We start from the raw sequence: 24,521 nt of genomic DNA, 5'->3' as shown, positions 1-24,521 counted from the left end.
TGCAAGGCAAAGGCATAATGAGCTAGTATGCATAGCATACTAGCTCATTATGAATAACTTACCTGAGAACGAAGCCCCCGAAGCGGTCCTCCACTGCCATGGATCCTGGAGTGACTTCCCGGTCTCGCGGCTCTGGCGCTGTGATGATGTCACTCCCGCACATGTGCACGGGAGCCGACACGAACGGCATATCGCCGCAATCTGCGGCCTGCCCAGTGCGCCTGCACGCCACTGTCTACGGCGCATGCACTGTAGACAGCAGTGGCTGTCTTTTTGTAAATATCTCCTAAACCATATAGGTTTAGGAGATATTTCTTGGACCTACAGGTAAGCCTTAATCTAGGCTTACCTGTAGGTCAAAGTGGTTTGTAAGGGTTTACAACCACTTTAATGGTGGGCTGAAATGGGAATTTAGGACATGAAGGTCTCTGACTAGTTGGGATATTGTCCCCAAGCTGCTGTCGTGAGGTTGGGGGCCTTTAACCACTTGCCGACCGCCTCACGCCGATGTACGTCGGCAGAATGGCACAGGCAGGCATAATCACATACATGTACGTGATTTGCCTCCCGCGGGTCGGGGGCCCGATCGGGCCCCCGCCCGGTGCCTGCGGCGGTCGGTTTTCGTTCGGGAGCGATCCCGGACGAGGGGACGGCCATTCATTCATGGCCACCCCCTCGCGATCGCTCCCGACGAATGGAAATCCCCGGTGACATCACTTCCTCTCCTGTAATGTAAACACAGGAGAGGAAGTGATGTATTCTCTCCTCCGTGTCGGTATTTTTCGTTCCGACACGGAGAGCGGATCAGTGAGTTGCACCAACACATCCCACACACAGTAGAACATGCCAGGCACACTCACACCCCCCCTTTACCCCCCGATCACCCCCCCAATTACCCCTGCCCCCCAGTCACAGTGACACCAATGTCATTTTTTTTTTTTTTTTTTTTTTTTTTGCATTGGTGTCATTTGTGACTGTAATAACTGTTAGGGCAGTTAGGGTTAGCCCCCTTTAGTTCTAATGTACCCCCCTAACCCCCCCAATAAAGGTTTAACCCCGTGATCACCCCCCGTCGCCAGTGTCACTAAGGCTGGGTTCACATTGCAGCGGTTTATGAGAACGAATGTGATTCGCACCGCACTGCAGTGCAAATCACATCCGATCTCTGTGCGATTCGAGTTCAGCCATTCGCCGCACCCGCCGCACCCGCCACACCCGCCGCACCCGCCGCAAATTCGCACGGGACCCTTTTTTTGGCCCGCAGCAGAATCGGATCGCATGGGTGTTCACACCATGCGATCCGAGTTTGCAGATCGCACTGCGATATGCGAACTGATCTGGGGGTGTCAGTAACATTTCACTGACACTCCCAGCAGTTCGCATAGGGCAGTGTGAACTGCCGCCGGGAGGCATGCGATGCGGGAACCCGCCGCGGATTCGCGGCGTTTCCGCATCGCTCCAGTGTGAACCCAGCCTAATAAGCGATCATTTTTCTGATCGCCGTATTAGTGTCACAGGTGACGCTAGTTAGGCAGGTAGGTATTTAGGTTCGCCGCAGCTTTTTATAGCGCTAGGGACCCCCATATACTACCGCATAAAGCCCCCTGATTGCCCCCTAGTTAACCCTTTCACCAGTGATCACCATATAACTGTTACAGGTGACGCTGGTTGGTTAGTTATTTTTTTATAGTTTCAGGGCACCCGCCATTTATTACCTAATAAAGGTTTAACCCCCTGATCACCCGGCAGGTGTCATTTGTGACTAATAACTGTTAGGGCAGTTAGGGTTAGCCCCCTTTAGTTCTAAGGTACCCCCCTAACCCCCCCAATAAAGGTTTAACCCCGTGATCACCCCCCGTCGCCAGTGTCACTAAGGCTGGGTTCACATTGCAGCGGTTTATGAGAACGGATGTGATTCGCACCGCACTGCAGTGCAAATCACATCCGATCTCTGTGCGATTCGAGTTCAGCTATACAGATAGTATGGCTGAATTCGTGTCGCACCCGCCGCACCCGCCGCAAACTCGCACGGGACCCTTTTTTTGGTCCGCAGCAGAATCGGATCGCATGGGTGTTCACACCATGCGATCCAAGTTTGCAGATCGCACTGCGATATGCGAACTGATCTGGGGGTGTCATTAACATTTCACTGACACTCCCAGCAGTTCGCATAGGGCAGTGTGAACTGCCGCCGGGAGGCATGCGATGCGGGAACCCGCCGCGCATTCGTGGCGTTCCCGCATCGCTCCAGTGTGAACCCAGCCTAATAAGCGATCGTTTTTCTGATCGCTGTATTAGTGTCACAGGTGACGCTAGTTAGGCAGGTAGGTATTTAGGTTCGCCGCAGCTTTTTATAGCGCCAGGGACCCCCATATACTACCGCATAAAGCCCCCTGATTGCCCCCTAGTTAACCCTTTCACCAGTGATCACCATATAACTGTTACAGGTGACGCTGGTTGGTTAGTTATTTTTTTATAGTTTCAGGGCACCCGCCATTTATTACCTAGTCTCACTAGTGTACCCCTAAATTTAGGGGTGTCTACTTTCTAAAATGGGGTCATTTGGGGGGGGGGGTTTGTGCCATCTTGGCATTTTATGGCCTTCAAAACTGTAACGCCCTTAGAAAGCCTGAAGGCGGTGCTTGGTTTTTGGGGCCCCGTACGCGGCTAGGCTCCCAAAAAGTCCCACATATGTGGTATCCCCGTACTCAGGAGAAGCAGCAGAATTTATTTTGGGGTGTCATTTCACATATGCCCATGGCATGCGTGAGCAATATATCATTTAGTGACAACTTTGTGAAAAAAAAAAAAAGTTTGTAATTTTCCCGCAACTTGTGGCAAAATATAAAATATTCCATGGACTCAACATGCCTCTCAGCAAATAGCTTGGGGTGTCTACTTTCTAAAATGGGGTCATTTGTGGGGGTTTTGTGCCATCTTGGCATTTTATGGCCTTCAAAACTGTAATAGGTAGTGAGAAGTGAACTCAAAAAATTACGCCCTTAGAAAGCCTGAAGGCGGTGCTTGGTTTTCGGGGCCCCGTACGCGGCTAGGCTCCCAAAAAGTCCCACATATGTGGTATCCCCGTACTCAGGAGAAGCAGCAGAATTTATTTTGGGGTGTCATTTCACATATGCCCATGGCATGCATGAGCAATATATCATTTAGTGACAACTTTGTGAAAAAAAAAAAAAAAAAAAAAAAGTTTGTAATTTTCCCGCAACTTGTGGCAAAATATAAAATATTCCATGGACTCAACATGCCTCTCAGCAAATAGCTTGGGGTGTCTACTTTCTAAAATGGGGTCATTTGTGGGGGTTTTGTGCCATCTTGGCATTTTATGGCCTTCAAAACTGTAATAGGTAGTGAGAAGTGAACTCAAAAAATTACGCCCTTAGAAAGCCTGAAGGCGGTGCTTGGTTTTCGGGGCCCCGTACGCGGCTAGGCTCCCAAAAAGTCCCACATATGTGGTATCCCCGTACTCAGGAGAAGCAGCAGAATTTATTTTGGGGTGTCATTTCACATATGCCCATGGCATGCATGAGCAATATATCATTTAGTGACAACTTTGTGAAAAAAAAAAAAAAAAAAAAAAAGTTTGTAATTTTCCCGCAACTTGTGGCAAAATATAAAATATTCCATGGACTCAACATGCCTCTCAGCAAATAGCTTGGGGTGTCTACTTTCTAAAATGGGGTCATTTGTGGGGGTTTTGTGCCATCTTGGCATTTTATGGCCTTCAAAACTGTAATAGGTAGTGAGGCGTGAAATCAAAAATTTACGCCCTTAGAAAGCCTGAAGGCGGTGCTTGGTTTTCGGGGCCCTGTACGCGGCTAGGCTCCCAAAAAGTCCCACATATGTGGTATCCCCGTACTCAGGAGAAGCAGCAGAATTTATTTTGGGGTGTCATTTCACATACGCCCATAGCATGTGTGAGCAATATATCATTTAGTGACAACTTTGTGTAAAAAAAAAAAAAAATTTTTTTTTTGTCATTATTCAATCGCTTGAGGCAAAAAAATAAAATATTCAATGGGCTCAACATGCCTCTTATCAATTTCCTTAGGGGGTCTACTTTCCAAAATGGGGTCATTTGGGGGGGTTTTGTACTGCCCTGTCATTTTAGCACCTCAAGAAATGAGATAGGCAGTCGTAAACTAAAAGCTGCGTAAATTCCAGAAAACGTACCTTAGTTTGTAGATGTGACAACTTTTGCGCAAACCAATAAATATACAATTATTGACTTTTTTTTTACCAAAGACATGTGGCTGAATACATTTTGGCCTAAATGTATGACTAAAATTGAGTTTATTGGATTTTTCTAATAACAAAAAGTAGAAAATATCATTTTTTTTCAAAATTTGCGGTCTTTTTACGTTTATATCGCAAAAAATAAAAATCGCAGAGGCAATCAAATACCATCAAAAGAAAGCTCTATTTGTGGGAAGAAAAGGACGCAAATTTTGTTTGGGTACAACATTGCATGACCGCGCAATTACCAGTTAAAGCAGCGCAGTGCCAAATTGTAAAAAGACCTCTGGTCATTTACCAGCAAAATGGTCCGGTCTGAAAGTGGTTAAATAATTAAGTGGTTCCACTGATACAAAAGCAGGATATGGGTTCAGTCACTTCAAAGATCAGAAGCCTTTAACATTTTTAATAAGAAATACAAATCTGACAGGGGTTCTAGCTTTTCCTAGCTGCAATTAAGAAAAGGAAATTTTATTTCTGCCTGTGTTGCGGTTGGAGAATGCCTCTCATTTTATGTCTGCTTAAATGTAAGCCCTGGGCAAAACAAATTTAAACTAAATATATTTGTCAATAGCCTCAAAGAATATAAATCACATTTTCACGCACCAGATGCCCTTGCAAACCTAGCAGTTACCTCCATAAAGTAGAAGTGCCATCATCACTGGGCTGCACATAGCCTGAGCTAAGAGCAGAGCTGTAAAGGGGCCCCAGCAGGCTCCACTTACTACAGGCTGCCTGCAGAAAACTACAGGAGGGGGGCGGAGACAAGACCAGTCACCCTGCACAAGAAGAGAGCAGCAGTGAGCGGTCTTTATTACAGGAAGCTCCTGTACAGAGGGTTTGTCTCACGCTGAATTACTGCACAGATCTGGAAGTAATGCACAAATCACACCAAGATTTAGTAAGAATATACAAGCTTCTTGTTTTTAGGAAGTATTTGTTTTTTGCCTAAAGTTAAGCTTTAGATGTTGTCCATGGGGTAGGATGTCAGGCTAAATCTCTCAGAGATGTCCCAGGAAGCAGTATAGACCTTACATGGGTTCTATACCTTAACCAACTATTTTCTTAAAGTGGAGGTCCACCCTAAAGTGGACCTTCCGCTCATTGGAATCCTCCCCCCCTCCGGCGCCACAATTGGCACCTTTCAGGGGGGAGGGGGGTGCAGGTACCTGTACAGTACAGGTATCTGCACCCACTTCCAGCATAGCTATCTGCGGAAAGGGGCGTAGATTCTGCAGAATCTATGCCCCTTTCCGAAAGTCCCCCGCTGCCTGCTGGGAAACACACAGATCCCAGAGGCAGCGGGACCATCCTTATTGCGCAGCGCGACTCGCGCATGCGCAGTAGGGAACCGGGAAATGAAGCCGAAAGGCTCCACTTCCTGATTCCCATACCCAAGATGGCGGCGGCAGCACCCGAGAGACTATCGAGAGATCGGCTTCAGGTGCCGACATAGCGGGCGCGCTGGGCGGGTAAGTGTCCTTATTTTAAAAGTCAGCAGCTGCAGTATTTGTAGCTGCTGGCTTTTAAAAAAATAAAAAATAAAAAAATAAAAACGGCGGAACTCCCGGCGGACTCCCGCTTTAACTATGAATAGAACAAAAAAAATAAATGTTTTGTCTACAATTAATTTTAAAGCGGTGCTCTAGCCAAAATTTTTATTTTTAAGTTTATTTTTAAGCTGCAAACACTGACTTTTAATAAGGACACTTACCTGTCCAGGGAGCTCACGATGTCGGCCCCTGAGGCCGATCCATCCATCGGATTGGGTGCAGGTGCCGCCATTCCAACTAAGGTAAACCGGCAGTGGAGCCTTGCGGCTTCCCTGCTGGTTTCCGACTGCGCTTGTGTGAGTCACGCAACACTTTGGGAATGGCCAGCTTGTCTTCTGGGACACACACACACACACAGGTCCCTCAAGACAATGGGGGGGGGGGGGGTGGCTCGCCGCAGAAGAGGATGTCACGTCCTTGGCCGTGGCCTCTGGTTAGATCGGAAGTAATTTTAGTACTTCCAAAAGAGGCAAGTTAGAATCTAAAAAAAAATGTATTAAATATTCAAAAATGAGGGGTGGAGAGGTCTTTCGTTTAAGACCACCTCTCAAAATTGGGTGGAACTCCGCTTTAAGTCGGAACGGATAAGCAGGTACTCACACTGATGATGATACTCAAGGTGTCATCGTTTGGAAGGAACACACAAACACTCCGCCGGTCCTGCATGGCTCTGTTGTTCTGGAAGGGGAGCTTGCTCATCTTTGTTCTGGTCTCTGTGTGGGGGTCAATCCGCTGCTCCAAGCTCCATGGACTTGCCTGAGCTCTGCCACCGCTCACAAGGCTTCATGATCATCCATGAATTGGAGGAAGGTTCCTCAACCGTCAGTGAATCATCACTGTAAAGAGATGAAGAATAGACATTGTTTATAACAATTCAAAGACAGGCAATTTATTAAATCTCTTCCCGGCAACTGGAATCCCTAAGTGATAGCTTAAACATTGATTCTCATATAGATTACTCAGCAGATACAGAAAATACACTATTTATGGATTCTACCTTAAGTTTCGGCTAATCAGGGAATGTCAGAGATCCTGAATTATTTATTAGAGGCTTAACAGCCTTAATGGAATTACATTGGTCATCTATTGGGTGTAAAAATAACTTCCAGGCTGGTTTAAAGGGCTAGCAACTCTGTGAGTTGGTCAACTACAACAGTTCACACACATTTGACATTGCAAGGCCAGTGATGCACTCATTTGCACTAATCACAAACATCGTACATATGTCCAAATACTTCTTCTTAGTCTTGCCTTCTTGTCTAAAATCACATTTGCCATCTCCCTGAAGCCAGAATACTACACTATACTGGCAAAAAAAAAAAACAACACCAAGCTTGTTGAACAGCCCATTCCAAAACCATGGCCATTAAAGAGGAAGTAAACTCTCCCACTCTAATGCTGCTTTTCATTTAGTCCCCTATAATAAGTAATTATCAGACTATAGCCACTGTAATCCAGCCCAAATCGCATATTACTTACTGTTTAAAGAAACTTAAAAAAAAATAAAAAAAAAAACTTGTTTCCGGGGGTTAGGCAGCACCATCTTAAGTATTGTTTTCTGAGTCCACAGTGGAGTGTATTTCCGCCCTTACATTGTGCACTTCCTGTACTGTTAACCAAGCCTCCGTCTTAATCCGGCGTTTCTATGGCAACCCTGCTTCCCTGTTCATAGCTTACTTGTTTATTTTATAGTATTTACTTGTGCCGATGTCTAATGTTTCCCTTTGTCAGACTTATCAGCTTCAGCTGATAAGACTGCAGTAATGGCCAAGTTTAGACTGTATGTGAGGTCACATGGTCACATGGCGTGTAGGAGGAAGCTCTGAGTGATTAGCAGAGTTCAGTATTGTGCAGTAGGAAGTCCTGATAACAGATAGATAAGACATAGAAAGTGTGCCTTAAAACAGGGGAGATCTGGGCATGCTCAGTGACTTCATTCTACAGAACAACAAGGATTACAACAATACTAAGTAAGGAGATATCTACAAGCAGTGTTCATTAAGGTTTTTTATGCCGATTTGCATGGCACAAAGTTGTGGGGGAGGGTTTACAACCACTTTAATATGAAGGTGGCTTTTCCTTTTGCAGCTAGAACAGTCCCTACTCTTCCAGGAAGGTTTTCCACAAGATTTTGGAGTGTGTCTATGAAACTTCGTACCAATTCAGCCATCAGGTACTGATGTTGGATGATAAGACTGGACTCACAATTGGCACTCCAGTTCATCCCAAAAGTGTTCAGTAGGATTATACTGGGTTGAGTTGGGATGAACCATCCCAATGGTGTTCAGTAGGGCTCTGTCCAGCCACACAAACTACTAAAAATCATTTTTAGAAGTCTTTTTTTTTTTTTAGAGCAGGCTATGTGCACCTGAACTCAATGATTAGGAGGAATGATCATTTACTTAGGCCATATGGTGTATTATAACTCCCACAAATGGAGGGGTAAACAATAGAGGAGAGAAGATGAGGATTATCATATCTGTGGCAAACAGATCTAACCACTACAGTCTTTCATGAGTACGAAAAGCCTTTGGATGGAACATGGAGATCATCTCCTCAAAAATATTATTTGTATTAGGTAGAATTACCCTTAATGGGAACTTTACACTTGCAGCTCTGAGACACATACCCAGCCAACAAAGTGAGCCATTATTATTGAAATTAGCCTCACCACTCATCTTCCAACAATGTTTTTACTGGACAGTTCAATTAATGTTTAAAGTAAATTATTTGGCCTTTTTTTGGCTTGGCATGGCCTTAAGCCCCATACACACAATCGGACTTTGTACAAACTTTCCCGTGGACTTTTGTACAAAGGGCGTTGACCGTAAGTTTGTATTGCATACACATAATCAGACTTTTTAGGCAACAAACACGAACGTAGTGACGTTTCAACGTACTGACGACACTTCAAAAGAGGACGTTCAATTACTCCGGCACCATCTTTGGTCAACTTCTGTATTGTTGTCTGATCTTTTGCATTGGTTCTGAGCATGCCTGTTTGTACTCGATGGTTTTCTGTACAAACGATCAGACTTTGCTCCATCGGATTTATGTTGTGAAAAAGTTTGTCCGTTCGCACAGCCAACAAAAGTCTGATGAAAACCAAAAAAAGTTGGTCCGATGGAGCGTACACACGGTCGGATGTTGCCTCAAAACAGCTAATTTGCATGTTTGTTGGCAAAAAGTCCAATCGTGTGTACGGGCCTTTAGAAACCCAGGGAACACAAGCAGTACACTACCTACCTCTCGTGATAGTTTTCTTCATGTTGGAAGAGTTTTCCCACCAACAACAAAAAGGTGACAAGCCAATCAAAGCCATTTAATGGCAGACAGCGCTTCTTATGCCCAAGCAGCTCCGTAGTGATAATAAATAAAATATGTTTTGTTCTATTAAACAGACTAAAAAGGGAGCAAAAATGAGAAGTTTGTTCATAGGGTGTACTGTACATACACTTTAAAACTAACCCATGGCTAATAAATCAGAACTACACATGATGTATGTTCAGATAGGACTTTAGCTCCAAGAGCTCTGCATGCTATGTGACCCAACCCCTCCAATGCCTTTATACCAATCCATTGATATCATGGAGAGCCCCAATGACTAACCAAAGAGAGGCGTTGAGACTATATATGTGAATATTACATCATTATTTGAGCTGCTTGGTCTTTCAAATTTTGCTACATTATATATCAGCATACGTACAGACACCTTTAAATTATCAAAAGGTTAACTGGAACTAGGGTTGCCACCTTTTCTTCAAGCCAAACCCGGACACTTTTGTGGCACAGGGCAGTAAATTTTGTTTTTGCCGGAAACACTATAGGATTATTAAAGACCTGGGACACATTTGGGTGCCCCAAGCAGATGTAGTGCGCAGAGCGAGCCAGTGGTTGTGGCCAAATTGCTCTTGCTGACATCACCCCACCCGTCAGTGATGCCAAACCTGCCCCCAAACAGCCGCCTGCAGCGTCAACAGAATTGTGCATGACTATCTCGGTTACTTGGGGAGCCACAGCCTGGTCTGAATAATGTGTCCGGGTTTCAGGTGGACTTATGATTAAAACCCTGAACTGTCCGGGTGAATCCTGGACAGGTGGCAATGCTAACTGGAACACCTTTAAAGACGGACTTGAAAGAAAAAAAAAAAATATTTCAATTGTGTGGATATGTTAATGAAAAAAATGACAGGCAGTTAACTCCTTAACCACTTCAGCCCCGGACCATTTTGCTGGTCAAAGACCAGACCACTTTTTGCGATTCGGCACTGCGTCTCTTTAACTGACAATTGCGCGGTCGTGCGACGTGGCTCCCAAACAAAATTGACGTCCTTTTTTTCCCCACCAATAGAAATTTTGGTGGTATTTGATCACCCCTGTGGTTTTTATTTTTTGCGCTATAAACAAAAATAGAGCTACAATTTTGAAAAAAATGCATAATTTTTTACTTTGTTAGAATAAATATATAAAAAAAAATTTTTCCCTCAGTTTAGGCAGATACGTATTCTTCTATTTATATTTTATATTTTTGGTAAAAAAAATTGCAATAAGCGATTGATTGGTTTGCGCAAAAGTTATAGCGTTTACAAAATAGGGGATAGTTTTATGGCATTTTTATTAATAATTTTTTTTTTTTTTACTAGTAATGGCGGCGATCAGCGTTTTTTATTGTGACTGCGACATTATGGCGGACACATCGGACATTTTTGACACATTTTTGGGACCATTGTCATTTATAGAGCAATCAGTGCTATATAAATGCAGTGATTCCTGTGTAAATGACACTGGCAATGAACGGGTTAACCAGTGGGTGGCAGTGTAGGGGTTAAGTGTTCCTAGGGGTGTGTTACTAACTGTGGGGGGTTGGGCTTTAATTTAGTGAACACTGATCTCTGATCCAATCACATGGAGCAGAGATCAGCGTCACTAGTTGCTAGGCAGAACGGGGAAATGCTATTTACAGCGGTATTTCCTCGTTCAGCAGCCCCGTGAGACAATCGTGGGTATGCCCGCGGCGATCGAGTCCGCGGGACCCGTGACCGGACTCACGGGGGTCCCGACCAGCGCAGAAGCGTGCCACCGGCGGCGCGCTCCTGATGGCAGAGCGGCATTAAAGATTGGACGTACCTGTACGCCAATATGCCTGCCCGTGCCATTCTGCCGACATACATCGGCGTGCGCCGGTCGGGAACCGGTTAAGGTTTGTATACATGGGGCAACTTTGGAGAAAATGCAACAAGATCTTCTGGGGTCAATTTACTAAAACTAGAGAGTGAAAAATCTGGTGCAGCTCTGCATAGAAACCAATCAGCTTCCAGTTTTTTGTCGAACCTTTATTGAACAAGCTGAAGTTAGAAGCCGATTGGCTACCATGCGCAGCTACACCAGATTGTGCACTCTCCAATTTTAGCAAATAAACCCCATTGTGTTTCTCTATAAACTGCAGGTTTTGGAGAAAATGGCACATTTAATGAGCCCACCAAGGGATAGAGCTTAGTGTTGTTGACCTACAACATTTTTTTAGGGTTATTAAGTGAGCTGACTCATTAAAGATCCTAACCAGTCAGCCATAAAGTCTTACCCAAGATGACTGCGGTAATCTAAACTTTAGTTGCTAGGGGCGATTGCAGTTTACTCATATTCATTACACTGCCTTATTGACAAACCCCATCAACCTCTGCTTTCTCATACATTACTCACTGGAATGGAATGAATCACGCGTTTCACAGACAGGACATCCTAATACTTACTCGTGTTCAAAACCATCAAGTCACCAATAGTCCTTATTTGCAACATTTACAGACCTCTGATCTCTAGAATAAATTTAACAGTCTCTGGTTTCCAGGAACAATCCTCTAATTTGAAGTTCTTGCAATGTTTTTTAACACCAAAATCAGATAGGTCACCGCATATTCTCCAGGAAGGTTAAAGTTTTTCTAAAACTAAAAAGGGACGATCGTCTCATTCGGTTTAAGATTGTCCACAGAGCTCATCTTACACCCTAAGCCCCTGTACACACGGTCAGAGATTCCGACAACCAAATCCGTCTGAGTAATTGACGGATTAATTCCGGAAGAGGTCCGGAAGTGATGTTGCATACACACGGTCGGACTAAATCCGATTGTACACAACGTGATGACGTTATTTCGTTACGACGGGACTACGTTCAGGCTAGTAGCCAATAGCTTTGGTCTAGGAATTTGATCTGAGCATGCGTGGCACTTTGTCCGTCGGAGTAAGCTACACATGATCAGAGTATGTCCAATAGGAGCATTTTGTCGGACAATTTTACCGGTAAGTTGGAAAAGTTGGTCCGTCGGATATTCCGACGGAAACAGTCCGATGGAGACCACACACAGTCGGAATATCTGACAACACGGTCCGATAGGACATATTCCGTCGGAATCTCCGACCGTGTGTACAAGGGCTATAGATTACACAAAATGGGACCTGCCCAGTCTTTGGCATGTTGGCGCTGCAACCATCCCAAAGGGCACTCTCTGAAATTAACTAACTGGCCAGCACCTCTATCGTGTCCTCCCTGAAGGTGTGCCTGCTAGAGGAAGTAATCCCTAGTTTAGCGGAGAGAACTATGATTGGCCTCCTACTATTCTATACCAGGAAAGCTAGAACGCTCTGTTGGAAAAAATGGTTCCCTTCACTTATATCTATCTTTCTGGAAATAGCTAATAACACCTTACTCTACTACAGTGATTCTCAACCAGGGTTCCGTGGAATCCTAGGGTTCCTCCAGAGGTAGCTAGGGGTTGCTTCAGCATTGGGCCATTTCTGCCTTTCGGATAAGTTCCCACCGACACCATTGATCTTTTTAGCGCTCTGTAAGGAAGTAATTCTTCCCAATGAGCACAAGTGTAAGGATCATTCTTCCCACTGACCATCACACTAATGTATCATGAGTTGTAGACGTCAAATTTTTAGCAGGGGTTCCCTGAGACTGGAGAACTATTTCAAGGGTTCCTCCATGTTGAAAAGGTTGAGAAAGGCTGATCTACTATAAAAAGATAGATATTTTCACAGAGGTTGTCCCAAGAAATATGACAGTCTGGGCCAAATGGCTGGCAGAGCCTTCCACGGCCGTGGATAGTTATATTTTTTCACATATTACCCAACGGTTGATACCCAAAGTCTTGTGGGAGCATGGGGTTCCCTTGGGCTCTGGAAACCTGCAAGTCAGAATGCTTGTGGTACACCGGTCTTCTTACTACTTGCGTTGTAAGTTCATACAAATCTTAAGGCCGCCTTATACCATGTCTGTTGTCCTTGCCTTATGATTTTCGGCACCCCTGCGTGGGCCAAGTGCCTGAGACTGGAATGTTGTTCTAGGTTTTTTTTTTGTATGTACGTCTGCATGTTTTTTACTGTATTTGTAAAAATCAATAAAAAAAAAAAAAAAAAAAAACGAAGGCACGGTAAGGTTCGGGAAATTGGATGTCCCCCTCCCAGGGAATGAGTCAGACCCTATTTGATTAGCCACAGCCTCTATTATAAAAAGGTACCAGATTTTCAAAATGAAATCCAGGAACAGCCTTGTGACCATACCTAAAAAAAAAAACTACACTCATTTTTAGCCAAGCAAAAGCAACCCCCCTCTTTTTAACATGCCCGGGAAACAATTGGTTGCAGAAATTTGGAGCAAGAGGCAGTCTTTAGAGGTACAAAGACAAAATACCTTGGCCAAAAGAGGGGAGATGATGTAGCACACAACAGTGAATTCTGGACATGGCCAAATTGCAGACAGGGCTTAAGAGAGTATGGTTAACTAAAACCTGAACCTATGCTGTTATAGGTCAAGAGAGTCTAAAGCATGGAGTGCAGGGGTCAGGGTTAAGTAACGTGCAGGGGTCAGGGTTAAGTAACGCGCAGAGTGCAGGGGTCATGATTAAGCTTGCATCCCATCATCCCCATTGTCTAGCACTGTCCCAGGAAGCCCGATAGTATATAGTGTAGACATTGCATAGGGCAGGCTCCAACTCACACTGGCCAAGCACCAATGTAAAATGGCATGGTTGGAGCACATGGGTGCTCTATATGTGCCGTTTTTTTTGAACGTACACTTGTCACAACTTAGAGCCTGCGCTATGCAAAGTTTATGGTACTCAGCTCCCTAGGACGGATCCAGAGACATCCATTCTTCAGGAACAGACCGATCACATAAGGGAAGGACTGTTACCAGGAAATGGGGATGAATGGCAACTTTATTCTGATGCACATTGTGAGAAGTTCACACTATGCAGTGAAAATAAAAGTAAGAAATTTTAGTACATAGGAAGAGCCTGTACAACCGTGCATGACTTTCTGCACCTACAGTACCTTTCACACAGGCATAAACATGAATACAGAGATTGTTCATGAATATCTTTATCATCTGGATTGTGTAGGCACAGCCAGTCACAATTTATCTGAGGATACCTTAATGTGTTCATTCCTACATGGAACATTTGCGATGGAAAATATACCCTTACAGCACCCCTTGCCTGCTACCTTTTATAATAAAACTTCTAGCACTCTTTTCCATTTTTTCCTAATTATTATATATAAATTACATTTTATGGTCTTCTGGAAAGAAAAAAGCCCCACTTAGGCAGCGGTTTCGTGTGAAAACATGGCTTTAATACAATTGTTTTATTAACAGTGCAGTCAGCCCAGTTCATTAAACACAAGCGGCCATAACATCTGTTCAGAACACAGCTCCATGCACAAAGAACTGCAAGAATCTTTTACAGACATCGTTAGCAGGATTTGACTAATAGACTGAGAGCGATTCGCTTACAAAAAAAAAAAAAAAAAAAAAAAAAAAAAAAACTTTCCGCGAATTGCACAGATGCCAATATTATAAAATAGATTTCAGGGCAAATCCACTCCTCATATATTGAAAGGTGTAATGACCATTACAGAAAGTTTGTGAATCACTATAAAGTCCCCCTAAAAGTTTTTTTTTTTTTTTTCCTTCTGCATTTTATATTCTACTCTTTGATCATCATTCACTTCTAAAAGTTAAAAAAAAAAAAAAAAAACAGAACCGTAGTTAAAGTTGTAAATTATTTTTGGCTTGAGATGGGAAGGATTAGAAAACCGAGGTTTTTATTGCTGAATTAAAGTGGTTGTAAACCCTTACAACACACTTTGACCTACAGGTAAGCCTAGATTAAGGCTTACCTGTAGGTCCAAGAAATATCTCCTAAACCTACACGGTTTAGGAGATATTTGCCGAAAGACAGGCACCGCTGTCTACGGCGCATGCACCATAGACAGCGGCACGCAGGCGCACTGAGAGCGGCATCGTCAGCTCCCGTGCGCATGACGTCATTGCGGTTTCGCCGAATGACAGCGGCAGAGCAGCGAGACCCCACCGAGAAGATGGATGCGGCGGACTACAGGGGACAATGGTGACATCGCTGGCTCCTGTGTCAGGTAAGTGACACATAATGGACTACTATGCGATGCGATGCGATGCATAGTAGTCCATTATGCTTTGCCTTTGCATGGAATGAAAGAGGAAGTAAACTCATCAGGGTTTACTTCCTCTTTAAGCATGAGTAGAGGCGTTGGTACAATGGATAATGGTGCAACTCTATCCCCAGAGAGTAGACTATTTCATATTAAAAGGTTGCCCGTGGCATTTTAAACATGAGTTGCACCAAACAAAATTGAATCAAAAAGTTTCAAAAAAAATATAAGCTTTTATTGAACTACATAATAAAAACCTTGTCAAGGTAGCATAATATGTATTAGACAGTCATATCTAGTTATGATACATATACAGCAGGAGGGGCGGACTGACCATTCGGCCACTGCCCAAGGGCCCCAGGCCACTAGGGGGGCCTATCAGGGTTGCCAGCCTCAGTAAAACCAGGGACAGTATGTAAAAATCAGTTTTTTTTACATCCGTCTCTGAAATGTCCCTTACCGACATCCTTTTGGTCTAAAAATTATAGCTGCCCCACCTCTCCAGTACCTTCTCATCCAATAGAAACATGTCTGTGTATACATGTATGTGTATACTGTGTGGCCCCATAATCTCCCATTGCCTGGGGGGCCCCATAATCTCCTATTGCCTGGGGGGCCCCATGAGTTGTCAGTCCGCCCCTGTAGAGCAGAGAACAGTCTAGAGTCTTAAAACTTAACGCGTTTCATGAAACAATGTTCACTTCATCAGGAAACTGACGTTTTATATAGGATGTCCACCATAAAGTATAAGCACATATTACTGTTTTGTTCTCGGACAACAAGAGGATACAGCAAAACACCCCACGGATACGGTCCTGTCTGGGAGTTGTGGGGAGAGCAGCACACCAGTGGGTGGTGAAACAGAGGGAACAAACCACCAGGATGTAAAAGGGCATCAAAAGCTAAAAAATGTCTAAACATCGCCATCCGGTACTGTACAGGAGGATGAAAAACATCCTCATTCTAGGTATCCCATCCATATGAAGTGATTCACTTTTGTTTGGTGCAATCCATGTATAAAATCCCATGGGCAACCTTTTTTAATATGAGGTTTTTATTGCTATCTGCAGCTTTAAAGCAGGAATTCCCCCTCACTTTCTGTAGTGTCAACAGAACAAAATGTAAGGGGGAAACTTCAAGACCCTGGCACATTGGCGTACGTGCTCATACACCATACAAAAGAAGTTCCCCTTGTAGACACTCCTCCCTAACTGCAACAAGAGGCCAAACCTCCAGCTAGCCAGTTCCCGCCCAAGGTTCTCAACAAAGAACTCAATGGCACAACCACGCATGCATGGATGGTGAGTCTAAAACCCTCCTTACTCCAACCCCCGGATCCCAGTCCATAACAACCCCTCTTCACTCCTGGGGCACACCGTCTCACAGGATTCTTCATGCGCTCTCATGTTAAGATAAGGCTCAGCAGGTCCAACCATGTACCCAGGGCACATGAGACACTTGTTCCACTGACAGGTTTTTATCCCACCACCAGGAGAGCGATCCCTTTCCGTAACCACCACCAGCTCCTTGTCTAATCAGTTTTTTTTTTCCACTCTACGCATAAAGATTTACTTCCCCTGATATTGGCTGTGCATAGTAACCCATATCTTTATTCCCAAACATAACTTCTTATTCATCACATTATTGCCCTACGTGAAGACCAGTTTCTGCAAATAACTGTTTTACTTGGGATGTAATGGAAATAATACAGATCCAAAGGCGTGGTAAGTAGCAACGTTGTCACAGTCCAATCAAATGGCAAACATTCATACGTGAGGCTGATTCGCTAATATTGTCCAGCAAGGGGGAAGAAAGTGGCATTGGCGTACTCATGAATATGACTACAACTTACTCTACCTTCTTCTTAGTCTGGGACTGTGACATCATAATGGGCGGGGACATACAGTGATGTCCCTATACAAGTCACCGTGCACCGCGTCCCTGCCATTGTGACCGGAGGCAGCATCTCCAGAAAAGAAGAAGAACAGAAGACGGCGACAGCAGACCGGGCCACCGCCTATAAAAGAGCTAGAAGAAGGCGCGGTGGCCCGGAAAGAAGAACTGAAGAGGGGGACAAGACCCCCGAAGTCGGAAGAAGAGGGCGGCGGCGAAGAAGAAAGCCGTGCTCCTCCGCTAGTGAAAGAGCTAGCAAAAGAGCAGAAGATAGCGGAGGAGTCCGGCGAGAAGACCCCCCAAAGACGGAAGAGCACCCCCGGAGCTGTGCAATAAACAATTTTAACCCTTGTGTGTTTTTTTTTTTTTTTTTACTTTTTTTCCCAAGTGAATGGATAGGGGTACATTGTACCCCATACTCATTCACAGAGTGGGGGGCCAGGATCCGGGGGCCCCCTTATTAAAGGGGGATTCCGATAAGCCCCCCCGCCAACTAACGGCCAGGGTTGTGGGGAAGAGGCCCTTGTCCTCATCAACATGGGGCAAGGTGCTTTGGGGTGGGGGGGCCGCGCGGCCCCCCCTTCCAAAGCACCCGCCCATGTTGAGGGCACGCGGCCTGGTACAGCTCAGGAGGGGGGGGGGCGCTCGCTCGTCCCCACCCCCTTTCCTGGCCGGCCGGGTAGCGTGCTCGGATAAGGATCTGATATGGACCGGGGGGGGGGTTTCGGTGTAGGGATTCCCCTTCAAGTCCATACCAGGTGACGGGGCCTCCTTCGCTGTCCCCGGCTACCTGGAGATGAGCTCAAAATAAGCGGACTTTCCCCCGGGTGGGAAAAGTCCGTTCATTTCAAAAGTGCGGCGGACTGGCGCGCACACAGCCGGATTGTCTGCTGAAATGTGAGTCCGGCAGACAAATTGGAGTGCAAAAATATTTAGTCCACCGGGCTTTTGGGTAAAAAAAAGTCAGCCAGAGCCCACACACGGCGGGATTGTCCGGCGGACTTGAGTCCGCCAGACTTTTCCCCCGGATTGTTTGATCGTGTGTACGAGGCATAAGATTGTCCTGTGTTTAGCCCCATCCATCTTCCCACCACTATGACCAGATTTCCTGTCACTGCTGAAGAAAAGCATTCCCACAACATAATGCTGCCACCGCCATGTTTCACGGTGGGGGTGGTGTGGTCAGGGTGATGTGCAGTGTTAGTTTTCTGCCACATGTAGCGTTTTGCTTTTAGGCCAAAAAGTTCAATTTTGGTCTCATCTAAGCAGAGCCCCTTCTTCCACATGTTTGCTGTGTCCCCCACATGGCTTTTCACAAACTGCAAACAGGACCTCTTATGACTTTCTTCTTGTCACTCTCTTTCGTAAAAGCCAGATTTGTGGAGAGCACGACTAATAGTTGTACTGAGATTAAATTACACACAGGTGGACTCTATTTACTAATTAGGTGACTTCTGAAGGCAATTGGTCCCACTAGATTTTAGTTAGGGGTATCAGAGCAAAGGGGGCTGAATACAAATTCACGCCACACCTTTCACATATTTGTAAAAAATGTTGAAAACCATTTCTAATTTTCCTTACACTTCACAATTATGTGCCACTTTGTGTTGGTCTATCACATAAAACACAATTATGTTTTTGGTTGTAACATGAGAAAATGTGGAAAATTTCAAGGGATGAGCACTTTTTCAAGGCACTGTAACAGCAATAAGTAATTTGCCATAGCATGCAGGGATTGTTTGCCACAATTAGGCAATTTGTAAACCCAGCAATATGTCTGGGTGCCAAAATATCCAGGGATACATCTATGGATTCTTGTAATTTACCTGGAAATCTGAGACCGTAAGCAGCTATGGCTTTGCTTTAAACCAGGGTTCCTCCAGACCAGAGGTTGCTAGGGGTTCCTTGAGAAATGAGAATTCCTGCCTCTCAGATAAGTTTCCAGTGACACCATTGACCTTTTTAGCTATCTGTAAGGGGGTAATTCTTCCCAGTGACCACAAGTGTAAGGGGGCATGCTTACCACTGACCACACACTAATGTCTCATGAGTTGTAGTCCTTTTTTTAGCAGGGGTTCCTTGAGACTGGAAAGTTATTTCAAGGGTTCCTCTGTGTTGAGATCTGAAAAAATACTGTATTGGATGTTTTTGTAAAAGCCTTTAAAAAAAAAAAAAAAAAAAAAGAGATGGCTGCTGTGGGCACCAGCCAATTACACATCATTTTCAAACCTAAAACAACAAAGTGAATGGAAGCTGGCTGGCCGTTATATTTTCCCATACATGTCTAAATATCTAACAACCTAATGCCAAAAGATGCTCTTTCTGCAGGAGAGAACCTGTCCCATGCTCCAGTCCCCATGTCCCATGGACTGTCCCACCAGACGGGGGCAGAACAAAAGTTACTATGACAGGCAGCACCTGCCATTTTTTCCTATCACAGAAAAGTGTTCTTCCAATTTGCAAGGTAAAAGGAGATCCAGACAGAGTTCAACTAGCCACTTAGATATGGCCATTTAATAACAAATTCATTAGGAACAGAGCCCTGGAAGTAATTGTAATTTATTTATTTACAATACTGGCATGCTAACTTTGTGCAAAGTCACTTCAATAAGCAGTCTATAGACAATATATAATGTACATCTTTGAAAGTCATTAAAGTGGTTGTAAACCCTTACAAACCACTTTGACCTACAGGTAAGCCTAGATTAAGGCTTACCTGTAGGTCCAAGAAATATCTCCTAAACCTACACGGTTTAGGAGATATTTGTCGAAAGACAGGCACCGCTGTCTACGGCGCATGCGCACTGAGCGCGCCGCGGTCAACGGCGATATGCCGCGAGCGGCGGCTCCCGTGTGCATGCGCGGGAGTGACATCATCGCGGCTTCGCCGAACGACAGCTGCGGAGCGGCGAGACCCACCAAGAATATGGATGCGCCTGACTACAGGGGACATCGGTGACTTCGCTGGCTCTTGTGTCAGGTAAGTGACACATAATGGACTACTATGCGATGCATATTAGTCCATTATGCTTTACCTTTGCAGGGAATGAAAGAGGAAGTAAACTCATCAAGGTTTACTTCCTCTTTAAGGTTAGGTGGAAGGGCAAGTTAAGGACTGGTAGGCGTTAAGGATAGGGTACTAGAAATGGTGGAATGGGCATGTAAAGAAAAATTCACTTTGTTTTCGATACTGAAAGTGGCACAAACAAATGTACCGAGAGACATAAAAACTGTACTGAGATTGGCGAGTATCAGAAGGATGAATAAGTGGATACAGCCACGTCTTGCTGGCTCCTGCCAGGTTGTCACGGTAATCGCGTCTAATACTGCTCGTTCTTTCTGCCCCCATAAACCTCAAGCCTTGGTTTCCCACACAAGTGGAACATCTGCTGGGACACACCCAGCCTCCAGTGACTCTACAGGCTCTAGTCTCCACCATCAGTGCCAGAATGAGCAGCCAGGGAGCAACCAGCCCACATTACATAACAGAAATCTTATTTTCTATTTCTTCTGTCTTGAGGTCAGCCTTCCAGAATATAAAGGGATCATTTTTATATTACTGACATCTCATCTTCCGATGTAATCCAAGGCTGGTGACACCTCCGTGGCCAACGGGAATGCAAAATACGGAGCAGTGGTGTCAACTGGAGGCCCAAGGGCAACTACAAATCCCATCATGCCTAGTCATGTCTCTGAATGTCAGAGTTTTTCAATGACTCATGGGACATTTAGTTCCACAACAGCTGGAGGGCCATAGTTTGGAGATCCCTGCAATAGAGGAGCTAAAATACTGAACTTTTCTTGGAGAAGGTGCCATTTCGGACTCTTTGGGACTGACCACATTGGTAGGCCTAGGCACTTGGTCATGAGGTCTTTGCTGCATCAGAGGATCAGGATCCAGACTGGCTGGGCTTCCACATTAGCACAGGTCACATGATCAGGTGTCTAAGCTTTCCGACCAACTACAATGGAAGCCTTGAGCATTTGAGAATGGCATTTCAGCCCTTCTATTACTCTTTACACTTCCATCCTAGCACAACTTTTAATACACCTTTATGTTGAACTTCCAACAACCAGCTAAATACATAGTTGCAGTACATCATTGTTTTGTTAATTTTAGTTTTGGATAGACTAGGGAACAGCTAGAACTGGCAAGTCTTTTACGATTCTGCATTTCAAAACGGGGGAAAAAATGTATTTTGCTCCCTCTAATATCCTCCAATGCCCTGTACGCACGACCACATTCCGGCCACAAAATTTGTTGGATTTTTTCCGATGGATTTTGGCTGAAACTTGTGTTGAATACACACGGTCGCACAAAGCTGTTGGAAAATCAGTTCGTTCAGAACGAGGCAACGTCAAACACGCATGTTGGGCCTATAAAGAGGCCAACAGCTTTCCTCTCTTAATTTATTTTGAGCATGCGTGGCACTTTGTCCGTCGGAATTCTCAACACACGATCGTAAAAAGATCGGATTTTGTTGTCAGAAAAATTTAGATCTTTTCCATTGGAAATTCCGATGGAAAAAGTCCGATAGAACCCGCACACGATCGGATTTTCCGATAATATAATCCAATCAGACTTTTTCCGTCTGAATTTCCGACACTGTGTATAGGGCATAAGACAGTTGTCACCAAAACAGGCGTCCCTTGGAAGATTTACCCTCACCTCTTGTTCTTGTGATGACTGCAAACGTTTGGACTTTCCATCACTATTCTGTGGTGGAGATAATGGCCATTGGACAAAAAAAAAAAAAAGGCTGCCCAGATTTACCCAAGCCTTAACAGTTTTACCTTTAAAAGAATTTATAATTCTGCTCAGTTAGTCTTCTGACTCACAGCCTCGCCACACCGCACAACCAGTCATCCATGAAGCAAATTTAGCTTTAAAGCTTCCTGGGTCATCTCCTTGTTTGCTTGACAGAGTCAAAAATGCCCATTAACTGTCCAATAAGCAAACTGAAGACAGAGAGAGGATACTGGAAAAAAAAAAAAATGGGAAGTAGGGGTGAATCACAAGACTGGCTGATCAAAATTAAACCATAGCAGTGTTGCCAACCCGCGGCAGCATTTTTTACTGAAAAAACATGGGAAATTTACTAACAACCTTTTAAAGTGGTTGTAAACCCATGGGGGGGGGGGGGGGGGGGGGGAAGCAACCTGCAAGGCAAAGACATAATGAGCTAGTATGCATAGCATACTAGCTCATTATGAATAACTTACCTGAGAACGAAGCCCCCGAAGCGGTCCTCCGTCTTCATGTCCGCCGCTGCCATGGATCCTGGAGTGACTTCCGGATCTCGCTGCTCCGGCGCTGCGATTCGCCAGAGCAGCAATGACATCACTCCCACGCATGCCCACGGGAGCGGACACCCGCGGCATATTGCCACGATCTGCGGCCTGCCCAGTGTGCCTGCGCGCCTATAAATATCTTCTAAACCATGTAGGTTTAGGAGATATTTCTTGGACCTCCAGGTAAGCCTTAATCTAGGCTTACCTGTAGGTCAAAGTGGTTTGTAAGGGTTTATAACCACTTTAAAAACGAAGACAACCGATATTTAACCACTTCCCGCATGGCCTATGGCCGAATGACACCATTACTGGCCTTTCGTGGATTCGGGTGGACGTCATATGATGTCTTCCTGAATCACACTCCCATTCCACAGGACACGGCTGATGACAAGTCAGTGTACTGGCTCGTTGCCCCCGCACCATGTGACCGCCATGACGAATCACTGCAGGTCACATGAGTTGTACACAATGCATGTCTTTCTTTCATGCCATTTAATGTGTACAACTGTGTTGCAAGCTGTGATTGGTTACATAGTTACATAGTTAGTCAGGTTGAAAAAAGACACAAGTCCATCCAGTTCAACCAAAAAAAAAAAAAAAAAATTATATATATATATATATATATATATATATATATATATATATATATATATATATATATATATATATATGTCAATTATAATCACATGGTACAGAGGGACTCTACTTGGCCCTGTCTGTACCATGTGATTAGCTTTGACCACTGCCCTCATTAAAGATGGCTGTGGGGTCATCCGAGGACCCAGCAGCATCCAATCATATAGCCACTCATCTAATGACCCCCATGGAGGCCTAAGAGGAACAGAAGTTCCCCCTATCTGCCACTCTCCCTGCACGGTGGTGCTGTCAGTGCCACCTGTGCAAGAAGGTGAAACTACACCTGCCTACACACTGTTAAAATCTTAGTTGGTTTCTGATTAACTGGCCCTTTGGCCACCTCCCGCCCGACATCTTTTGATCAAAATTTTTTTAAAGAGCTGGGTAGAAAATTTTTGGACGAACAGTGGCTACGTCTAATCAGATACAGCCACTCTTGGGGTATTCTGACTGCCACTGATGCCAGCTGTCAGAATACAAATAACCACAACGACAGAGATGGCCAATCCGTTCTGTATAGCGTGGATGGAGGAATCTGTCAGTTTTATTTCCTTCAGCCCACCGACTGGGCAAAAAAATAAAAATTAAATAGCGTATGGCTTTAGGCATCTTTACTGGTAAATTTTGATAAGATACTGTTTTTATATAAAACTCAATTATTATAAGCCGCTTTTACCAACCTAAGCTCAGAAAACTGTAGAGAAGGTCTGACTTCCCTCTTATGACTCTTGAGTTGACATTTTTTATATTTTACAGCTCTGTAACTAATCAGATGTTATTAGTTTTACATTCAGTGAATATTGGGTCGCAAAAAGCTCCTCTTACTGCTGACTGCAGTTTGAAGACATGTCAGATTTAGCAAGTAAGCGTGAAAAGTACTCATCTGTGGGGCGCCAAGCAGAATGTTCCCAGGATAAACTGCTAAAGCAAGGAATACATTGCACAAAGACATCATTCTCGCCGCGATATTTAAACCAGCGCACTTCTGTTTAATGGTCAGTTCCAAATAGATCAGGCAGACAGAGCCAATATCATCCATGCTAAGCCTAAAAGCCAGTCAGGTACTGAAATAGAAAATAAATTAAAAATTGTGTATTTTAGCAGATAATATATAAGCCAGGCATGTCCAAAGTCCGGCCCGCGGGCCAATCGCGGCCCGGTTTTGAGCGGCCCCAGCGCCGGGGCCCCAAAAGATATATATATGCTTCGGAAGGTACAGGGAGGACAGGACCGAGCGCCGTACACAGGAGAATTTCCTGTTTACGGGCGGCCTCTGTAATAGGAAGTCCTTCTCCTGCACTGCCATTGGACGACTGTTCTGTCCATCAAAGGAGGCGGGACTTTCTATTAAAGAAGCCGCCGTGTAAACAGGAGATTCTCCTTTGGCGCTCGTCAGTGCATTCCTGGCAATGGTGCTGCGTTCCTGGC

The 24,521-nt window shown here is 44.6% G+C and overlaps 1 protein-coding gene and 1 long non-coding RNA gene across 2 annotated transcripts in view; one reads left to right on the top strand and one right to left on the bottom strand.

The window, feature by feature from the left end:
- Window positions 1-24,521, bottom strand: part of FRMD6 (FERM domain containing 6) — a 144,089-nt gene that overhangs the window by 64,609 nt on the left and 54,959 nt on the right. The window contains exon 2 of the mRNA XM_077466794.1: window positions 6,405-6,640. Coding sequence (XP_077322920.1) covers window positions 6,405-6,503 — 99 coding nt within the window. The 5' untranslated portion in view covers window positions 6,504-6,640. The remainder of the gene's footprint in view (window positions 1-6,404; window positions 6,641-24,521) is intronic.
- LOC143956582 (uncharacterized) overlaps window positions 1-24,521 on the top strand; it is a 140,795-nt gene that overhangs the window by 114,477 nt on the left and 1,797 nt on the right. The window lies entirely within an intron of this gene.

The sequence above is a fragment of the Lithobates pipiens genome, unplaced genomic scaffold (genome assembly GCF_037356315.1).
Source record: "Lithobates pipiens isolate NorthernLeopardFrog02 unplaced genomic scaffold, aLitPip1_a1.2 Scaffold_37, whole genome shotgun sequence".
NCBI lineage: Eukaryota > Metazoa > Chordata > Amphibia > Anura > Ranidae > Lithobates > Lithobates pipiens.
This window is presented reverse-complemented; position numbering and strand designations above follow the sequence as displayed.